Below are 17,403 nucleotides of genomic sequence, written 5' to 3'. Positions count from 1 at the left end.
GATCAGGGGGTTTGGGCGCTGCACCCTGTCATGCTGATCTGGTGCCAGGAGGCCTCGCGGCTCCGCTGATCCCGGTGCTGGGAGGCATATTACCCTTTTACTATATAGGATAGAGGCCTGGGGGCTGGCTGGTTTGCCCTGAAGGGTGTCCTGGATCAGGGTGGGGGTCCCCACTGGGGTGCCTGGCCAGCCTGGATGAGGGGCTGAGGGCTGCTTTCAGGCTGGCGGTTTTGACTGCTTTCAGGCTGACTGAAGCTCCCAACCGCTCCTAGCCTGGATGAGGGGCTGAGGGCTGCTTTCAGGCTGGCGGTTTTGACTGCTTTCAGGCTGACTGAAGCTCCCAACCGCTCCTTTTTTTCTTTTTTTTTTTCTTCTGGGCCAGCTTTAGCTCTGGCTCTAGCTCTGAGGCTTCCGCTGCTGGTTTGTTTGCCGTTCTATAATCGAAACAATGTATAACTTCAGCTCTGAGATCCCAGCCGGCTATATTTGTTAGAATGTTTCAAACTGCCAGCTCAGAGGCCGGCAAGTCAGGCGTTGGAGTCTGCAGTCACTGGAGCAAGCAAGCCTCACGTTCGCTTCCAGCTGCCTGGCTGCCGGCCGCCATCTTGGCTGACAGTTAATTTGCATAAGGATACGCTGATTAGCCAATGGGAAGGGTAGCGGTCGTACGCCAATTACCATTTTTCTCTTTTATTAGTGTAGATGTCACTCCAATAAATTCAGTAAAAAAGAAGTCATTATAAGGAGTCCCTTCTGACCAGTGTTATCTAAGGGTGCTTTTAATGTCCCATTTCTAAGTCACTGGGCTTTGTTTGCTTGCCTGTCTGTGGGCAGAGAAAGGAGCAGGCAGGCTTCAGGCTGCATATCTCAGTGTATTCCCACGAGCAGTCGTGTGTTAATCCACTGCTACCTGCTCTATGCCATTCCTCTCGAAATGTGGGTTTGGTCTACAGTGTCGTGGCCAGTGTAAGCCCGCTCTTTGGCTTTTCTTGGAAACTTTAACTGGAGATGAGGAGACAGTCTATGCCCCCCATGAGGCTCCCGCTGGTTGTTCTCCGGAAGCCCTCTAGACAGAGCAGCCCTTACGGGGTGAAGGTGCCTTTTCCTGGATGAGTCTGAGGTGGTTTAGATGCTCACTGACCTCCTTTTGCCCGAGAGCCCCTGACTGGACAGTGTGGGACTTCACTCAGGTTGAGGTCGTGGGGATGTGGACGGGCCTTCTCTCCGCAGCTTGCTCATGCAGAAGGGCGTGATGCGGGCTTGGTGGGACACTGGTGTTGGGAGTGCCTTGGCTTCCTGCCCCTCGCTGACTAATGGGACTGGCCTCTGGGTACCAGCATCGGCCAGTGATCGGCCTGTCATTCTTCTCCGTTCTCAGTGCCTTTCCCATCCTTCCTCAGCACAGCGCTTCCGCCTCCAGGCCCACCGATGGATCCGCTGACGAAGGGGTCCTGCGGGGGCCAGGTCGCACAGACCCTTCTGTGGAAAGCAACGTCGTCTCTCTCCTTCCGCATCCAGCCCCTTCAGACGTGGCCAGCAACAGGCCCTGAAGCAGAGTCCCAGGTCACCCTGTAAGTAAGTAGAAGAACATCCTCTGTTTGGGCTCATGTTCACTGTCACCTGAAATCCCTCAGTGCTCAGGGAGGAAATGACCTTTTGTGGGGGAGAATAGGGAGGGAGAAGGAGTGGATATTGGTTTGGGAGATTTCAGGTTTTGTTCTTAATGATATCTTATTCATGTATTTATTCATGTATTTACTTATTTATTTATTTACTTAACAATATTCATTGAGCACCTGCTCAGCCAGGCCCTATGTCAGCTGTAGTGAGCAAAACAGATTCAATTCCTGTGTTGAGGGCATTTACAGCTCATGGGACAGAATCAAATAACCACACAAATAAATGCTAACTAATTTGTGGTATGTGCTACGAAATGTGTTGCTTTGATTCAGTAAACCTTTACAGAATGTCTTATATAACATACTGGGGGTATAAGAGAATATGAGATTCCCTTATAGTATCTAGAGGGGGAAATCCAACATTATTCAGAAAAGTGGTAATAATAACTATGCTATAACTAATATGTTACTAGATTCTAAGCCCAATAGGGTGGTAACTATGGTTTCCTGTTTACTCCTGAATCCCCAGGGTTTTGTTATGGTGTGCAATAATATCTGTTAAATAAATGAATGAGTAAATGATTGAAGAAGGTAGTACAAGGCAGAGTGCTTAGCTCTCCAGGGGAATCAAAGGCAACTAGGTGCTGAGATATGATTGACTTAAAAACAAATGAGACGTTTATGCATAGAGGCACAGTCCATAGACAGACAGTAGTGCCTGGAAGGGCTGGGGAGAGGAAGGCAGCAGGATGGAGAGGGTTAATGGGGGGGGGGGTGGAAAGGGGGACATTTGTAATACTTTCAACAGTAAAACTAAATTAGACAAAAACAATGAGACACTTCCGCAATTTAATGCAAGAAATATGTATGGATGCTCACTGTACCCAGTGCTTTTGTGAAGCTAATTCCTCACGGAGGGGATGGGTCAGAATCACCTGTGGGGCTTAAGACACAACTGATGCCCAAGGCCCACCCCCAGATTCAGATTCAGTGGCTCTGGAGTGGGTGAAAGAGGACTCTGAGGACTCTTCTTCTCCAGGAACTTGTAGCCTTTCCTGGGAAACACAAGTAGCCCGATAATCCCTGTGCTCCCAGAAAAGAAGCGTGCACCCACTGCGGTAGGGGTTAGTAACCGCTGGAGGACGGGGAGCAGAGGGGCGGCAGGTGAGCTTAGCTGGGCAGGATGCGCGTCACCGGGCAGGAGAGGGGGAAGAGGCCACTTCACACAGAGGGGACGGCGGAGCTAAGGCTGGGAGGCCTGAGCGTGTGCCCCGCCGTGTTGACAGGCATGGCAGCGGCGGTTGTCTGCCCCGCTGCACCTGAGAATCACCCTGGGGGCTTTAAAAACACACGGAAGCCTGCACCATCCCTCCAGGATCCTGAGGTCTAGGGTGGGACACAAATACCAAGATTTTATGAAGCCCCAGCTGATTCGAATGTGCAGATGTTGAGAAAGGCTGCTTTTAAAAATGTGACCGCACATAAAGAGATGCCAAATAGTTACAAAGCACTGTATATGCCTGGCTAAGAGGTCGGAACTTTATATCTTGGCAATGGGGAGCCGTGGGTAGCTTTTATGATGTTACGAGATGGTGCCGATTTAAATAGACAAGGTTCACAGAGTTGGGATAAATTCCGAATTGCTAGTTCTGTTGTGGATTGATTCCTCAGGGAAGCTAGAGGATGTCTGGGGTCACCGCCGACTCTTCAGAACTACTGCCAAACCTTCCACGGGGGCCCCTGCGGTCTGTTTATGAGAATATGAGAATTGAATATTTTCTTGATTTGAAACTGAAATCTCAAATTTCAGTGAATATTGAATTTTCTGAGCAAAATGCTCCTGATTTTTGGAGGCCTCTGGTAACCAGAGTCCTGGGCAGTTCTGGCGCGCTGTAAGAGAGAGAAGGGACGCCAGGGCTCCACCTACCAAAGGTGGGGTGAGGAGAAGAGCAGCTCTCCCTTCCTCAGAGCACCAGGCAGAGGGTTGGGTCCTCACAGTGGTCCAGCCAGCACCACCTCTTCTCTAGACTACCAGCCCCATAATGCATCGCGCAGATGACACAATCCAGGAGGCGGGCGGAACGTCGGAAGAACCTATAAGAAGCAGCCCGAGTGGCACAATCTGGGCCCTATTGGTGAATCCTGTTCGGCCCTGGTGATTGGCGGCTGCGGATGTTAGGTTTAGGTTCTCTGGAAGCCGTGCTGGAAAGATGGCTTTAAGAACTGCGATTCTGTGGACCACTCTTTCATTAACTCATTTATTCAACAAATATTTATTGATTACTTGCATACCGGGCATTTGCGCAAACATCCTAAATGCGTTTGCTTATTTAGTCTTCACACTCAAAAAAACAAAACCCGATGCGGTAGCTCCTGTTAGCTTCATTTTACAGATAAGGAAGCAAGCTGGGTGCAGAACGGTTAAGACTTGTCCAGGATCTGGTTGCCCACAGAGCTGTGTGTTATCTTCTCTCCTATTTCCATCTGGAAAAACCCACCTGAGTCTTCTAGAGACAGGTCTAAGCCCCATCTGCATTGGTCTCCCCTGCTGGAGATTGACAGTGGAGACTGACACAGCAATTCCCCTGGCAGCCATGCAGGCAAGGGTCTGCCCCTCTACAGAGCGGGCTGTTTCAGCTCCATGCTTGGGGGAAAGGAGTAGTAGTTGGAAGTGCATTGGGCTCTAGGGCTGTTTGCCAATGAAACTCTGACAGTGAGGAAATTTATATTTTGATTCCCATTTGCCCAACTCCTGTCACTAATTCCCAATCGATTCCAAACATAGAGAAGGGAGCAGATGATTGACTGATAAGCTCCCAAAACTCCAACAACTGTGAGCCAGGCAGGGATCTGTGTGGGTCTGGTTCGGAGAGGCTTGTTTGGTTTTGTTGGGTTTGATTCTCTTGTTCTCGCCTGTCTTAGCAGAGTACCTGGCATGTAGAAAGGGCTCACTAAATATGTTTGTTGGGTGTAAGTTAAGGGTCATAGAGCAGAGATGCCAGTTAGAAGGCTTCTGCACCAAGGAAGGTCTGTGATAAAGCAGAGAAAGTGAAAATGGAAAGGAGAGAAGGGACAAGGGACACAGAGACCTTGTGGAATTCTGCACATGTCCTCGGGGCCAAATGGCACATGCAAGGTTGTGCATTGCAGTGTACTAGTCCTTTATCTAGGGAATTGGTTACATAAAATAGGGTCCATCTACTCAGTAGAATACAATGTGGCCATAAGAAAGAATACAGGAGCTTTTGGGTACTGATTTGGAAAGATCGCCAAGGTATATGAACTTAAAAATAACAAAAACAAGAAGTAGAGTTGTGCATGGTTTGCTGCCATTTGTGTAAAGTAAGAGGGGAGGGGAGGAATAGGTATTTCTCTTTCTTTGTAAACGCATCCAGCATCTTTGGGAGACACACGAACAGTCCAGGGGGGAGAGGAGGTGCAGAAGGGGAGGCTTTGCCCTGTTCAGCCTTTTAGTTTTGAATCATGGGAGTGTGATCTGTCTTCAAAGAATGAAATACAAATACACCGATACAAACCTACTACAACTTTCAAAAGCAATGCTGTGCAGGCAGCAGTGACAGGGCCTGGCGACTGATTAGATGTTGGATGTGAGAGGAGACAGAGATGACTCTGGACTTGATACCTTGAGCAACTGGGGAAAAGATGGCAGTTCTGCCAACTGAGATGCGAATGCAGCAGTGGGAGTGAGTGTGATCCGGGCCTGGTTATGCTTTAGGGGCTGCTCAGGTGTCCACGGAACTCTATCCAGCAGTTGGAAGTCTGAGTTTGCGGTTGGTTGGAGAGAAAGAGCCAAGTTGGAGGTTTGGTTTGAGCCTCGTTAGCACAGAGGTGCAGGAACAGTGAGGTCCCCAGGGAGGGAGGCCACCTGACTGAAGGGAGAGGAATGTGGATCTTCACAGGTCAAGGATGACGTGGGCTCACAGGTGAGTGGGGGAGGAGCATGGGCGCTCTCTGCCAGAACATCCTGGCCCTTGGCTTGGAACAGAGGCTGCAGGTGCCCTGCTCACCACTGAGCTCCACATCCCCTCGAGGGATAATTGCTAAAAGCAATCATTTTTCCTCAAGGAGGTTATGCCATTACTAAGAATTGTATTCCTTTGATGATTCAAGTTTTCTATTCTTTGAAATTGTACAGTCCTCCTGGGCCAGCAACCCATTTTTGGTGCTCACCTCATCTCAAAGTACAGTACAGAACACCATAAGGACACACTATAAATAGAGCCTGGATATTATCACATTTTTAATCATTGCTTTTAAGAGGCAAAAGGAATTAGTTTAGGCCCTCCTGCCCTAAATTCACTTCGGCCAACACTCATTTTTATAAATCTCGTTTTGGCCGTGGAAGTTGGCTGGCTGTTTCTTGTCATCTCTCCTCTAATAATAAATGTTCTCAGTTAAGATACTTTGCCTCCTCTCTTTCTATACGTTTGGTTTATCTATTATTTTGCTTTCTTTAAAGAGCATCCCCCTCCCCTTCCCTCACCACTCCCCCTCACCCATGGTTTCATGGTCTCATTTTCTTAAACTATCTCAGAATCAGAGTAGCTGAGTGAAGTAAAAATTTTAGAAAATCTTTCAAAAATAGAGTTTGACCTCAAAAGCACAGAGTAAGCTGCTTTTCTTCTACTACGTGCTCTGCATGTGTTTGGAGGAAAACAACACAGATAAGCATGGAATGGGTCTAAATTGGCCCAGAAAATTAGAATATGATACAGAGGTTGTTTAAAAAGTAGCCGGGGCCGTCCCTCTCTGCTGGGTTACCTCAAGGTGAAATTCAGTCAGTTCCTTAGCATTTACTTTTATGTTTGAGACAAAGAATTTTTCACATGTTAGTATTGGCTATGAAGGGGATCAAAATATGCCACCTAAAAACCTGCCACTTTGGCCTAAGGATTATTTTGAGCTGAAGGCAATTGAGAAAAAGCAGACACAGGAAGACATCTCCACTCTGCCCCCATCTGCCTAAAAGCAGGGCAGACATTTCCTTTTGTAAAGGTGCCCCCTCCCCCTCCCCTCTCCTGTACCAGGAGGAGGAGGACAGCACTGCCAGCAGAGAAAGAGGGCCACCAAGATGAGTCTTCATGTGCAAACCTCGCTAAACAACCCTCATAGGCCATTAGTTGCCCCCAGGTGTTTACCTTCCATGATTACCACTCCTAGAAGCCCAAATCCTTTTCTTTTGTCTAGTCACTTCTCCACAGTTTATTGCCCTTTGTTAAAATGATATATAAATCCCAGTATTTAACTGCTTCTTTGGGTTTGCTTCTCTGTGGAGCGCTTGAACAGGTAAAATTAAAAATAAAATGTGTACTCCTTTTCTCCTTTTAATCTGTCTTTTGTCATTTTAATTCACAGCCCCAGTCACAGAACCTAACAGGGTAGAGGAAAAGTTTTTCCTCCCCAACAACTATGTTACTAAAATGAGAACATTTTTTATTATGGCAAATTCTAGCTTACCCCTAACTTTTCACAAAAAGCCTTTTTTTTCTTATTTGTGTTGTTCTTTAAGCACACAAATTTTCTTCCTAATAAGTGGTATGGATGCACAACCTATATTTATTCAAGGAGTTATTGAGTACATATAGATCCACCTATCATCTATCAGATACTTGAAAAATAGCTCTCTAGTCTCCACTTACACACTATTAGTGATAACAAACAGTGTGTCCCAAAGTCTTCCATCATTTCACCTTCAAATCCTATGTAAGGAGACAGGAAGACTGACAAGGCCGTATAAGAATCTGTGAAACAGTGAGGGCCTGTGAGACGGAGGGACTGGGCTGGTCCAATGAGGGAGATGATCACTGATATTTGATGATTGATTGTAGAGTTTATAAGACAGGGAGAAGTCAGAGGTGATTCCGTAGTTTGGAGATTGTGAAAATAATTGTGCACCAACAGAAATGAGAAACCAAGTTTTTGAATGAGTTTTGGAAAAAACACACTGAGCTACTGGTGTTTCTGGGAGAATTAGGAAAGGTAATTAAGGCCGGGGGGTATGTTTGAGATGCGTCAGTAATACTGATGCTATAGGACAGTGATGGCGAACCTATGACACGCGAACTCATTTTTTTGGTTGATTTTTCTTTGTTAAATGGCATTTAAATATATAAAATAAATATCAAAAATATACATATTTGTTTTACTATGGTTGCAAATATCAAAAAATTTCTATATGTGACACGGCACCAGAGTTAAGTTAGGGCTTTTCAAAATGCTGACACGCCGAGCTCAAAAGGTTCGCCATCACTGCTCTAGGAGTAGATAATTCCTTCAAAGGACAGCCATTGGGGAGCACTTCAAGTTTGGGAACAGAAAAATAAAGGATGGGCCCGTGCGGGGGACGGAGATGAGATGGGTCCCTGGGACTTGATAGAGGAGATACGTCCGTGCGCATCCAGCAGGTAGGATGTGTGCCAGCATTTCTGAGGATTACCTTTAGAATTTATTTTTTTTAAAACTATAGGTGGTTAGGTCCCACTCCTGAAGATTCTGACTGAGGAGGTCTGGGTGAAAACTGGGCATTTATATATTTATATGAAAATGTATTAAGTAGACTTTAAAACTTTAGCAAGGAATGATAGGAAACTATGACATCATGATGCTGAAGGATGGTTTAAGTCAAAAACCAAAGACCATTAAAGAAAAAGTCTGAAAATACCTGCATTAGAATTTTAAAATGTCTACACGATGAAAGATGTCAGGAAAACCGTTTGAAAAAGAAAAACCACTCTCTGGAAGAAGACATCTGTAAAAAAGGGTTGACATTCAGCAGATACAAATTATTCCTGCAAATCAATTAGAAAAAAGACCAACAGCCTACAAAAGGGGGTAGGCAGAGGGTGGGATAGGCAGGTCACAGGCAAGGCAGCTCAGATGGCTGAGAAGCATAGGAAAAGATGTTCAAGCCCTTGAGTTATCAGAGGAATGGAAATTCCAATGACAGCTCAGCAAGGTACCACTTCATGTCCCTCACACTGACAAAAACCAATTTCTGACAATCCCAAGTGTTGGTTAGGATATGGAGCAAATAGAATTCACACGCTGCTGATGGGAGAGGTAAGTTGGTATACAGTGACTCCTCACTTAGCATCGTTGATGGGTTCTCACTGCAGTGAGATGACATACGACGAAGCCAGTTCTACCACAGGCTAGTTGATATAAACAAGAGTGGAGTTCCTGCAGCACCTCTCAACGTGGAATAAAGCGACATTATTTGAGGACCGGCTCTAGTCACTTTGGAAAGCAGATTTGGCGATATGTAGAAAAACAAAGATGCACATGTCACGACCTAGCAGATGCCCTCCTGGGCGTGGATCTCGGGAAATGATGGCACTTGTGTTCAAGGAGACTTGTAAGAGGCTGTCCATTACAACATTGTTAAAAATTGGAAGCCACTGAAATGCCCAGCCATAGGAGGGTGGAGGGAGGACCAGTGGGGTGTTGGCACCATAGGAAACAGCAGTGTAAGTGAATGAATTGGAGCCACAGGTATCGACATGGTCAAATCTCAGAAACAAACTGTTCAGCCAAAGAAGCTAGTTGCAGGAAGATAGGCACGGCATGGTATTCATTTGTGTGAAATTTTAAAACATTCTAAGCAATACTGTGTATTGTTTTGAATAAGTACATGGTCAGTACAAATATAAAAATATAAGCAGGAAGTATAAACTAAATTACTTAATGGTTGTTTCAGGGGAGAGGTACACAGGAGTTTCAAGTCTACAATGTTCATTTTGTTATTCTTTATTTTTCTGTCTTAAAATATTTTACAAAAAAATAAATAGAGAAAAAATCCAGGCGGTTCTGATATATAGTGAGGTCGAGAATCAATGCTTCTCAGATTCCAATGAGCACATGAATCCTTGGGGGATCTTGTTAAAATGCTGGTTCTGTTTCATTAGGTCTCGGCTGGGGCCCCAGCCGTGAGCACTTACAGTGCAGAGGGAAAATATAAAGTACCCAGGCCTTTTCCAGTTGGGGGCTAGTATGAAGAAAGCTGCTGTGAGCCTGGTGGGCAGGGTTCTGTGAATACACGTTTTCATTTCTCTGGGAGAAATGCCCAGGGTACCATTGCTGGGCCCTGTGTGACTGCAGGTCAGGGATCCTGGGCTCTGAAACTTTCCAGTCTAGGAACCTGCCCGCTCACTTCCTACGCTCTACAAGCTGGTGTCCTAGATCTCCTCAGGGGTGCTCAGGAACCTTCCATGTCGTCACTAGACATTACCGGCATCTCTGCTTTTCTGTGTCACTTACCTTCAGGAGAGACAACCACTCTCTTTGAGCAGGAAGCTACCTAGAGCCTGGTGTCAGGAGGTGCTGGGCTCCCTCTGAGCCTGAATCTGTAGTCTGTTGCATTTGATACCTTCTCTGTCCCTCAAATAGGGGGTCCCTTCCATCTGTCACTTACTACCTGCTGGTCAGAGGGCGGGGCACGGTCCTGGAGCTTCTGAAAAACCGCCTGATGTTTCTCAGCTTCTCTGCGGGTCCAGGAAGAGCCCCGGTCCTTGCCGTGGGCTCCAGTGCTTCCAGCGGGGCTGGGGGTGACCGAGGCCTGGGTTAGCGGGGTCTCGCCAGTCCTTAGGGTCAGTCACTGATCTCTGGGCGAGTCTCCTAAGGACCGGGGTTGAGTTTCCGCTCCCTTCCTTTTCCTTCTTTGGTTCCCATGACTTTGACTCTCTGACGGGGGTTGTCCCGCTTTCCAGGAACCTGCTTATTACATAATGAATTCTTCCCGCTCTGCGTGGAGCTGGACAGCTTTGCTTTCATCCTGGGCCACATTTAGTGAGTCCTCTTGAAGGTCCTCAGCTCTGTTCCTGCAGGTGAAGCGCATCGATTTGCTAAGACCGAGGCGTTTATATTTAGAACCCAGACCACACTCATGGGAGGACCTTGGCCTCCGGTGCCCGTTTGCACCTGCTTTGTTCTGGTGACACACTCTTGGTCCCAGGTATTTTCCTGGCAAGGTCCCGCGCTGGGCCAGCACTTTAGGGAGGAGACAGATGTCTGCTGAGCGGAGCTCGGAGCTGCCTCGCCCTGCCCCGGGAGGCCTGCTGCGTGGCCCCAGCGGGGAAAGAAGGCACCTGCTTTAAAACTCTTAGAAAGTTAGTGATCATTTATGTAGCACTTCCCTTCCCAGGGCTCTCTCTAGCAGCCTGGGAAGAATTCATGCTGATAATAAGGGTGGTAATAATAGCGAACATTTATTGAGCACGTCAACCACATTTTATTCACAAGGGAATGAAGACCCCGAGCGGCTAAGAACCCCGTCTCACCGAGCACCTCCTCAGGTGTATCCCACCCCCGCCCCTCACAGACCCGTGGTCGAGGCCTGTCCTTTCCCGCGATCGGGCTGCAGGAAGGTGGCGGGTTTCCCAGATTCCGGAGTCACCGGAAGAGCAGCGTGTTTCAGAACATGCCTGCGGACCATCCGCACTGGAACCCCGCTGCTGTCAGAACCGCAGGCCGGCTGAGTCACGCCTCTGGGAATAGGGCCAGGGAACATGCATTTTTGGAATGCTCCTCCCAGGGACTCCGCCTGGTATTTGGGGGCGCGTACTATTCACGGGTTACGGGAGGGCCTGAAGCCAACAGAGGGATTGTGAGGCTGCAGGGCAGGTGGGCCACGTTTTCTATCAGGCGCCACAGTAAATAGTTGCCCTTGGTGGCCACGCAGGTCCCTGCTGCAGCTTCCCACTCACCATCGTGACATGACGCGGAGGCCCCACAGACAGCCTGTGACCCAAGGGCATGGCCGTCTCCCAATAAAACCTTGTTTTCTGAAACAGGCCTTGCTGAGGGCAGAGTTTGCTGCCCCTTGAGAGTGGAGTCATCCTGGCCCTCCAGCCCTCGGAGGACCGCTCTGTGGGAGTCACTCTCACTGCTTTGTGACCCACAGAGAGTCTGTCAATGGAGAGAAAAGCACCACCCTGGCCGGTAGCTCTGTTGGGTAGAACATTGTCCCGATGCACCAAGGTTGCAGGTTTGATCCCCAGTCAGGGCACATACAAGAATCAGTCAATGAATCATAAATAAGTGGAACAATAAATCTCTCTCCCTCTCCCTCTTTCACTCCCTTCCCCTCTCCCTCCCTTCCTCTCTCTCTCTAAAATCAATAAATAAAAAATTTTTAAAAAAGATAAAATCACCACCCTGGCCGGTTGCTCGGTGGTTAGAGTATCAGCCTGAGGACCGAAGGGTCGCAAGTTCAATTCCTGGTCAAGGGCACGTGCCTGAGTTACAGCCCAATGAGGGTATTTCTACTTGGGATCTTCTATGGGGTCATTTAGGGACCAAAGCTCATCCTTGGCGCATCCTCTTGGTCTTCACAGCCCTCTCCGTTCAGCCAGTGGCTGGGCAAGGAGAGCAGGGATGATTTGTGGGAAATCGATGCGCTAGGTCTGCTAGCTGGGCCCATAATTTCAACCCACATTTCATAGGCCAGATCTTATTGTTTGGGGTCCAGAAACAGCGATTTCTCAAGTCTAAGAGGCCCCTCGTCTCGAGACTCTCTCTGTTCCCTTCTGTCTTTGCTTGACACCCGTCCAGTTCTTGCCTGGGCTCATCTCTTCCTTGTCAAAAACCTTGCTGAGGTCAGCCAGCCGGAGCCAGCATCGCTCTGATCTGTCCAGCCACTTTCCCTAGCGCTGCAGGCTCAGAGGGCACAGTTCCACCTGCTACATTACTGTAGGTGTAAGTTTTACCACATATTTCGCTACTTTATAACATAGATTTCCATCTTTCAGCCTCTGAGATCAATTTCCGCACCGGCTGCTGTCTGCCTGCTAAGCTGGTGCCACATGTTTTAGGTTGTTGCTATGGCAGCACCCCACTGCGAGATACCGACTTCTGTATTAGTTCAGGTAACACAGCAGCTTTAAAAGGTAAACCCAGATTCTACGTGCTTAACTGAATGTTTGTTTCTTGCTCGCATCAGTTTCTAGTACAGATGTTCTTGGAAGTGTGGGCTTCCACGCCGTCATTCAGAGACCCAGGTTTTTTCCATCTTGAAGCTCTGCCTTTTTGTGGGTCCTTGCCGTCCTCTCCACCTGCTGGCCCTGGGGAGGGAGAGGAAGTGCCCGTGGGATGTGCCTGGAGGTGGCCCCCATCACTTCTGCCCATAGTCTCTTGGCTAGAACGGAGTCACATGGCCACACTGCCCACTAGAGGGGCCAGGAGATGTAGTCTGGCCACAAGCCCGAGAGGAAAAGAGAACAGCTTTTGGCGCGCACATAGCAGGGCTTGCCTCTTGGGCCAGGACTGTCTGCCTGATGGAATAACAACAGGGACTACGAGGGAGAATGTCAGCAGGCAGCCTTCCTCGGGCTCGTGAGGATGCCATCAGGCAGTAGCTAGTAAGATCCAAATATGTGCAAATATCTTCATTAACGCACAAATGTTTACTGCAGGTCCACTCTGTGCCAGGCAGGGGCCCGACACGGGGCCTGGAGGAGAACGAATTCCTCTTGGAGCTCTGGGGGATCCCCTCTAATCACACCCTTTGTGCTGGAACCCAGGGGCCAGAGGGCCTGGGGAGGGAGGGGAGGGGAGGTTTTAACATGGCTGCTTCGAGTGCTCCCCGCAGCCCTGGGAACTCGCCCGTGTCGTTCAGCCTGGCTCCACCATCAGCACGCGGTCTCCGCAGCCTATCGGATGAAAGGCAGTTAGAGGGGAAAGGGCCACTAAGAGCAGGCGTCCTGTGTATATCTGCCTTGGTTTTTTTCTTTTTTTTTCTTTTTTTGGTTAATCCTCACCCAAGGATATTTTTCCATTGATTTTTAGAGAGAGTGGAAGGGAGGGGGAAAGAGAGAGAGAAACATCGATGTGAGAGAGACACATCAATTGGTTGCCTCCCTGCTTGTGCCAGGGCCAGGGATGGAGCCTGCAACCTAGGTACATGCCCTTGACCAGAATCGAACCTGGAACCCTTCAGTCTGCACGCCCATGCTCTATCCACTGAGCCAAACCAGCGAGGGCTTGGTTTTCTCACAGGACGGTGGCCCCAGGACGCAGTTGTCATCTCTTTGGTGTTTGTCTCCGGCACTGTGTCCCAGAACCCCTGGGCGGTGCTGAGGGCAGCGCAGGGCGGGGCCCAGAGCTCAGCCTGCTCTTTTTACGCCCCTGGAACCTCATACTAGAAGCTGCTGCAGGGTTGACTGCACAGGGGACCCGGGGACAACCGCAGAGGTTGCCGAGGGCAGTGCTAGCATTCACCTCCATGTCCATCAGCTCAGCGCATTCTGGTTTTCAACATGAGCTAAGTTGATGGACATAGAGGACATATGTAACATGGACACAGAGGATCTATCTAACACGGACCAGAGCTCCACGGAGGGGAGTTTTAAAATTTGGTTCAGAGATTTTTTGGTAGGAAATCGTGTCACTAGAAGCAGGAAGGTAATATTCAGGACACCCTCCCAAGCTGCATTTGCTGACGTGCTGCACGTTTTCAGCTAAGGAAGTGAGAACCACAGAAGGTTAATTTCTCAGATCAGATGAATTCAGCCATCTCTGTGAAATGGTGGGAGCAGCATACCATTAGCCTGCCTAATCTCATTTCTCTCACGCTGTCTCTCCGGGAGCCTATCAGGCAGGGCCCTGGCAGGGAGGCAGTCCCGTGGATGTGAGCACCAGGCGGTCTCTTCCCGAACCTGCCTCGAGGGCTGTCATTTAGAAAATGTAGCCCACCTTTTAAGGAAGATGAAAAGGTACTCACCGCACCTCTCTTTGCATGTCAGATCCCAAATGTTTTGGCTTTCTTAACCACGTAATTCCCGTGTCATTTTAGTGTCTGTGTTTTATTAGTGTTATCTGCATGACATATTAGAACAAAACTTATTAAAACTGCTTGTATTTGTGGGTCTCGGGTGTTTTCATGAGTGCTGTCTGGGGTCTGAACTAGTCGATAAGATGTGTGTCTTTTGAGTGTGTAACTATGTACTCAAGATGCAAATGCAGGAACAATTTTGTCCTTGTTTTAATTGCTCTTCTTCAATAACTCATGTGATTTTTCTCATCTGATTTAATTAAGTCTTCTTTGAGGGGAGGGGGTGTAGAAGCATTAGCTACTGCTATATAAAAAAACGAAATATACTTGGAAGTTGGATATTTAAAAAAAAATTTTTTTTAGCCCTGGTCTTTTTCATATTGTCATAAATTAGAGGCGGGGGATGGGGGGGTGGAGCCTACCAGGATTTTGAAGATTTTTTTCCTCCTATTTAAAGTTTTATTTCTCCTGCATAGCATCCAAAAAATGCTGGTTATTTTTATGTGGACTGTTTGGGACAAAGAGGCTCTCTTAATGAAAGATAATTGCAAGCTTTGTTCCTTGCCTCAAGTTTACTGCACGGTTTCTCTCCCCCTTTGCTTCTACAGAAATGAAATTATAAACCACCAGTAGCCTTGGAAATTTCAATCGATTCCAAATGACTAAATATTTAATTCAATCACTGCCTAGACTTCCAGGGATGACTCGGGTGTTTTGCTTTTCACTGAGGGCTCCAGGAGAGCCGGGCTGCAATGGCTGCTGAGGCCCGCGGCCGTGGCCAGGCGGCTCCCCTGCAGTGAGCGTGGGGCCAGCCTGCTGCACGGCAGCCCTTGCCTTTTGCGAACGGGAGCAGTGGATTTTTTGCAGCAGGTTGGTGACCGGATCGCTATGTGTCATACTGATGAAGCATTTTTGTTCCAGCTCTGTCTCGGAAGACCTAGGCTGTAGACGTGGGGATTTCAGTAGGAAACATTATGGATCTGTGGAGCTGGTAAGTTTCCGCTGCCTGTGCAGGGGTGGTGCATTGATTTGGATTTAGAGAGGCTGGCCGAGCTCATCGGATCTTTTGTTGAATGTTTACCGTTAGACCATGTGAGGACAGTATAAGGATGGGATGCCAATAAATGATCATCTTCGTTTGTTTTTATTGTTACGTACTTTTCATCTGTGATTTCAGTTTGTTAAAAAAAACATGTGGCTTGGTCTTTTCCTCTGTTATTGATATAGATAATTTACAAAATGATTCATGAATCCGGAAAGCATTTGGTTTTTATATTCTCTTGTTTCCTAGAAGTTTATAAAGCTAGTTTTTGAGGTTTGAATATTATTGAAATATATATATATTTTTTATTATTTTGTACCTTTGCTCTCTGGGTATGTGATAGGAGTTGGATATTTATGAGATTTTTTTTTCCTGTTAAAAGTATATCTCTTGGACTAGAGGACTGTAATAGATGATCACTATTTGGAATGAAAATACATTTTCCTTAATGAGGGTTTGTGTTTTGTGCTTTGAAAAAATAGTGTGCTTTCATTTTAAAAGGGGCATAATGAAGGCATATAATAGCCTCAATTTTTTTTAAGACAGAATTGTGATTTTTTTTCTAATTGCATAGAAATTTGAACTAATTTTCAGGAAAATGTGCTCATAAAATTCTCTTGATTATCAACATTATTAAAAACGTTAAATGTGTTCTTTCTATTTACAAAGAAATGAGTTGCTTGGATCCATTTGCATAGTGTCCGGTTTTCCCCCATTAATATAAGCTGCATTCCAGCGGGGCTTCAGTGGTGGGAAAGGGCCCCCAGAGTTGTGTACCCTAGCGTTCCACTTGAAGTCAAGCATATATTACAGGCTCGACTGTGTGCCTGGTCCCGAGCTGAATATTCTTGAAAATATAAAATAAGTAAAAGATTTGGTCCTTGTTCTTAAGGATCTTGCTGACCTCCAGCTGGGCTGATAAGATACATAAAATATATAAAGAATGAATTTAGTCCCATAAGAGACACATTGATGAACTCCATCAATGCCAGACACCAAGCCAACCTCCCCTGAAGGAGCGTGTGGGTAACTGTAATTCCGGGTGCGAATTGGTAAATGTCGTGAGAGGGGTGCAGTAGGTCATGGCGGGGGTTGAGAGAAGGGAGGGAGCAGCCCACTCCAGCCAGGGATCTTGGAGAAGCGGCCTGGAAGGCCTCAAGGAGGCTGAAGGATGTGGTTTGGTGGCAAAGAAGATAAGTCAGTAGATATTTGCCAGTGTCATGATTTGGGGTGCATTCGAAGGGTAGTGAGCAATTGGTTCTGCCCAGCAGAGAGTGTAAGACAGCAGAGCCTCGTTGTTATAAAGCAAGTCGGCCTGGGAATCAGAAAGGCCTGGGTTCGAACACCAGCTCCATCACTTGTTATCTCTGCGGACTCCTCCGAACCCCAGGGGTGCGGAAGGCCTTGTGCTCTGAAATCATCCTGGTTTCGTCATTTACTGGTGGTACGATCTTGGACTTCTTCCGGCCTCAGTGTTCTCATCTATGAAATGGGGATATTAAATTATCTCCCTTACAGAGTTGTTAGATGATTAATGCACAGAAGCACAGCCCATGGTAACTAGCTATAGTAGTAAAGATGAAATGTGGTAGCAAAGTAGAACCCTGACCTCAGGTGAAGACTTTGAACCTGATGTAATGAGTAAGCAGTGAGAGCGGTGTTGGAGAGAGATCTTACAAGATGAAAGATGGACCCTTACAAACTCGTGGGGATCACAGAATATCAGGCTGGGAAGGTTCTCGAGAGCAGTGTTTCCACTGGATCAGGCATCAGAGTGACCTGGGCCCCATCCCCAGAGTTCCCGCTTCAGGAGGTCTGGGGTTACCCAGCACTTGCATTTCTAACAAGTTCCCAGATGATGCGATGCTGCTGTTCCCAGGTCCACACTGGAAGAAACCCTTCCTTCGGAGAATCCCGACTAGTCATCTGTTATTCCAAAAGGTCTCCATCCATTT

General features: G+C 47.4%; 1 protein-coding gene across 1 annotated transcript in view; it reads left to right on the top strand.

Annotated features, from left to right (window-relative positions):
* Positions 1-1,403: 1,403 nt before the first annotated feature.
* GARNL3 (GTPase activating Rap/RanGAP domain like 3) overlaps positions 1,404-17,403 on the top strand; it is an 81,747-nt gene continuing 65,747 nt past the window's right edge. Inside the window, 2 exon segments of the mRNA XM_006102097.3 lie at positions 1,404-1,571; positions 15,328-15,397. Of these exon segments, the coding sequence (XP_006102159.2) occupies positions 1,429-1,571; positions 15,328-15,397 (213 nt within the window). The 5' untranslated portion in view covers positions 1,404-1,428.

This window comes from Myotis lucifugus, unplaced genomic scaffold, assembly GCF_000147115.1.
Source record: "Myotis lucifugus unplaced genomic scaffold, Myoluc2.0 scaffold_397, whole genome shotgun sequence".
In the NCBI taxonomy this organism is placed as follows: Eukaryota; Metazoa; Chordata; class Mammalia; order Chiroptera; family Vespertilionidae; genus Myotis; species Myotis lucifugus.
This window is presented reverse-complemented; position numbering and strand designations above follow the sequence as displayed.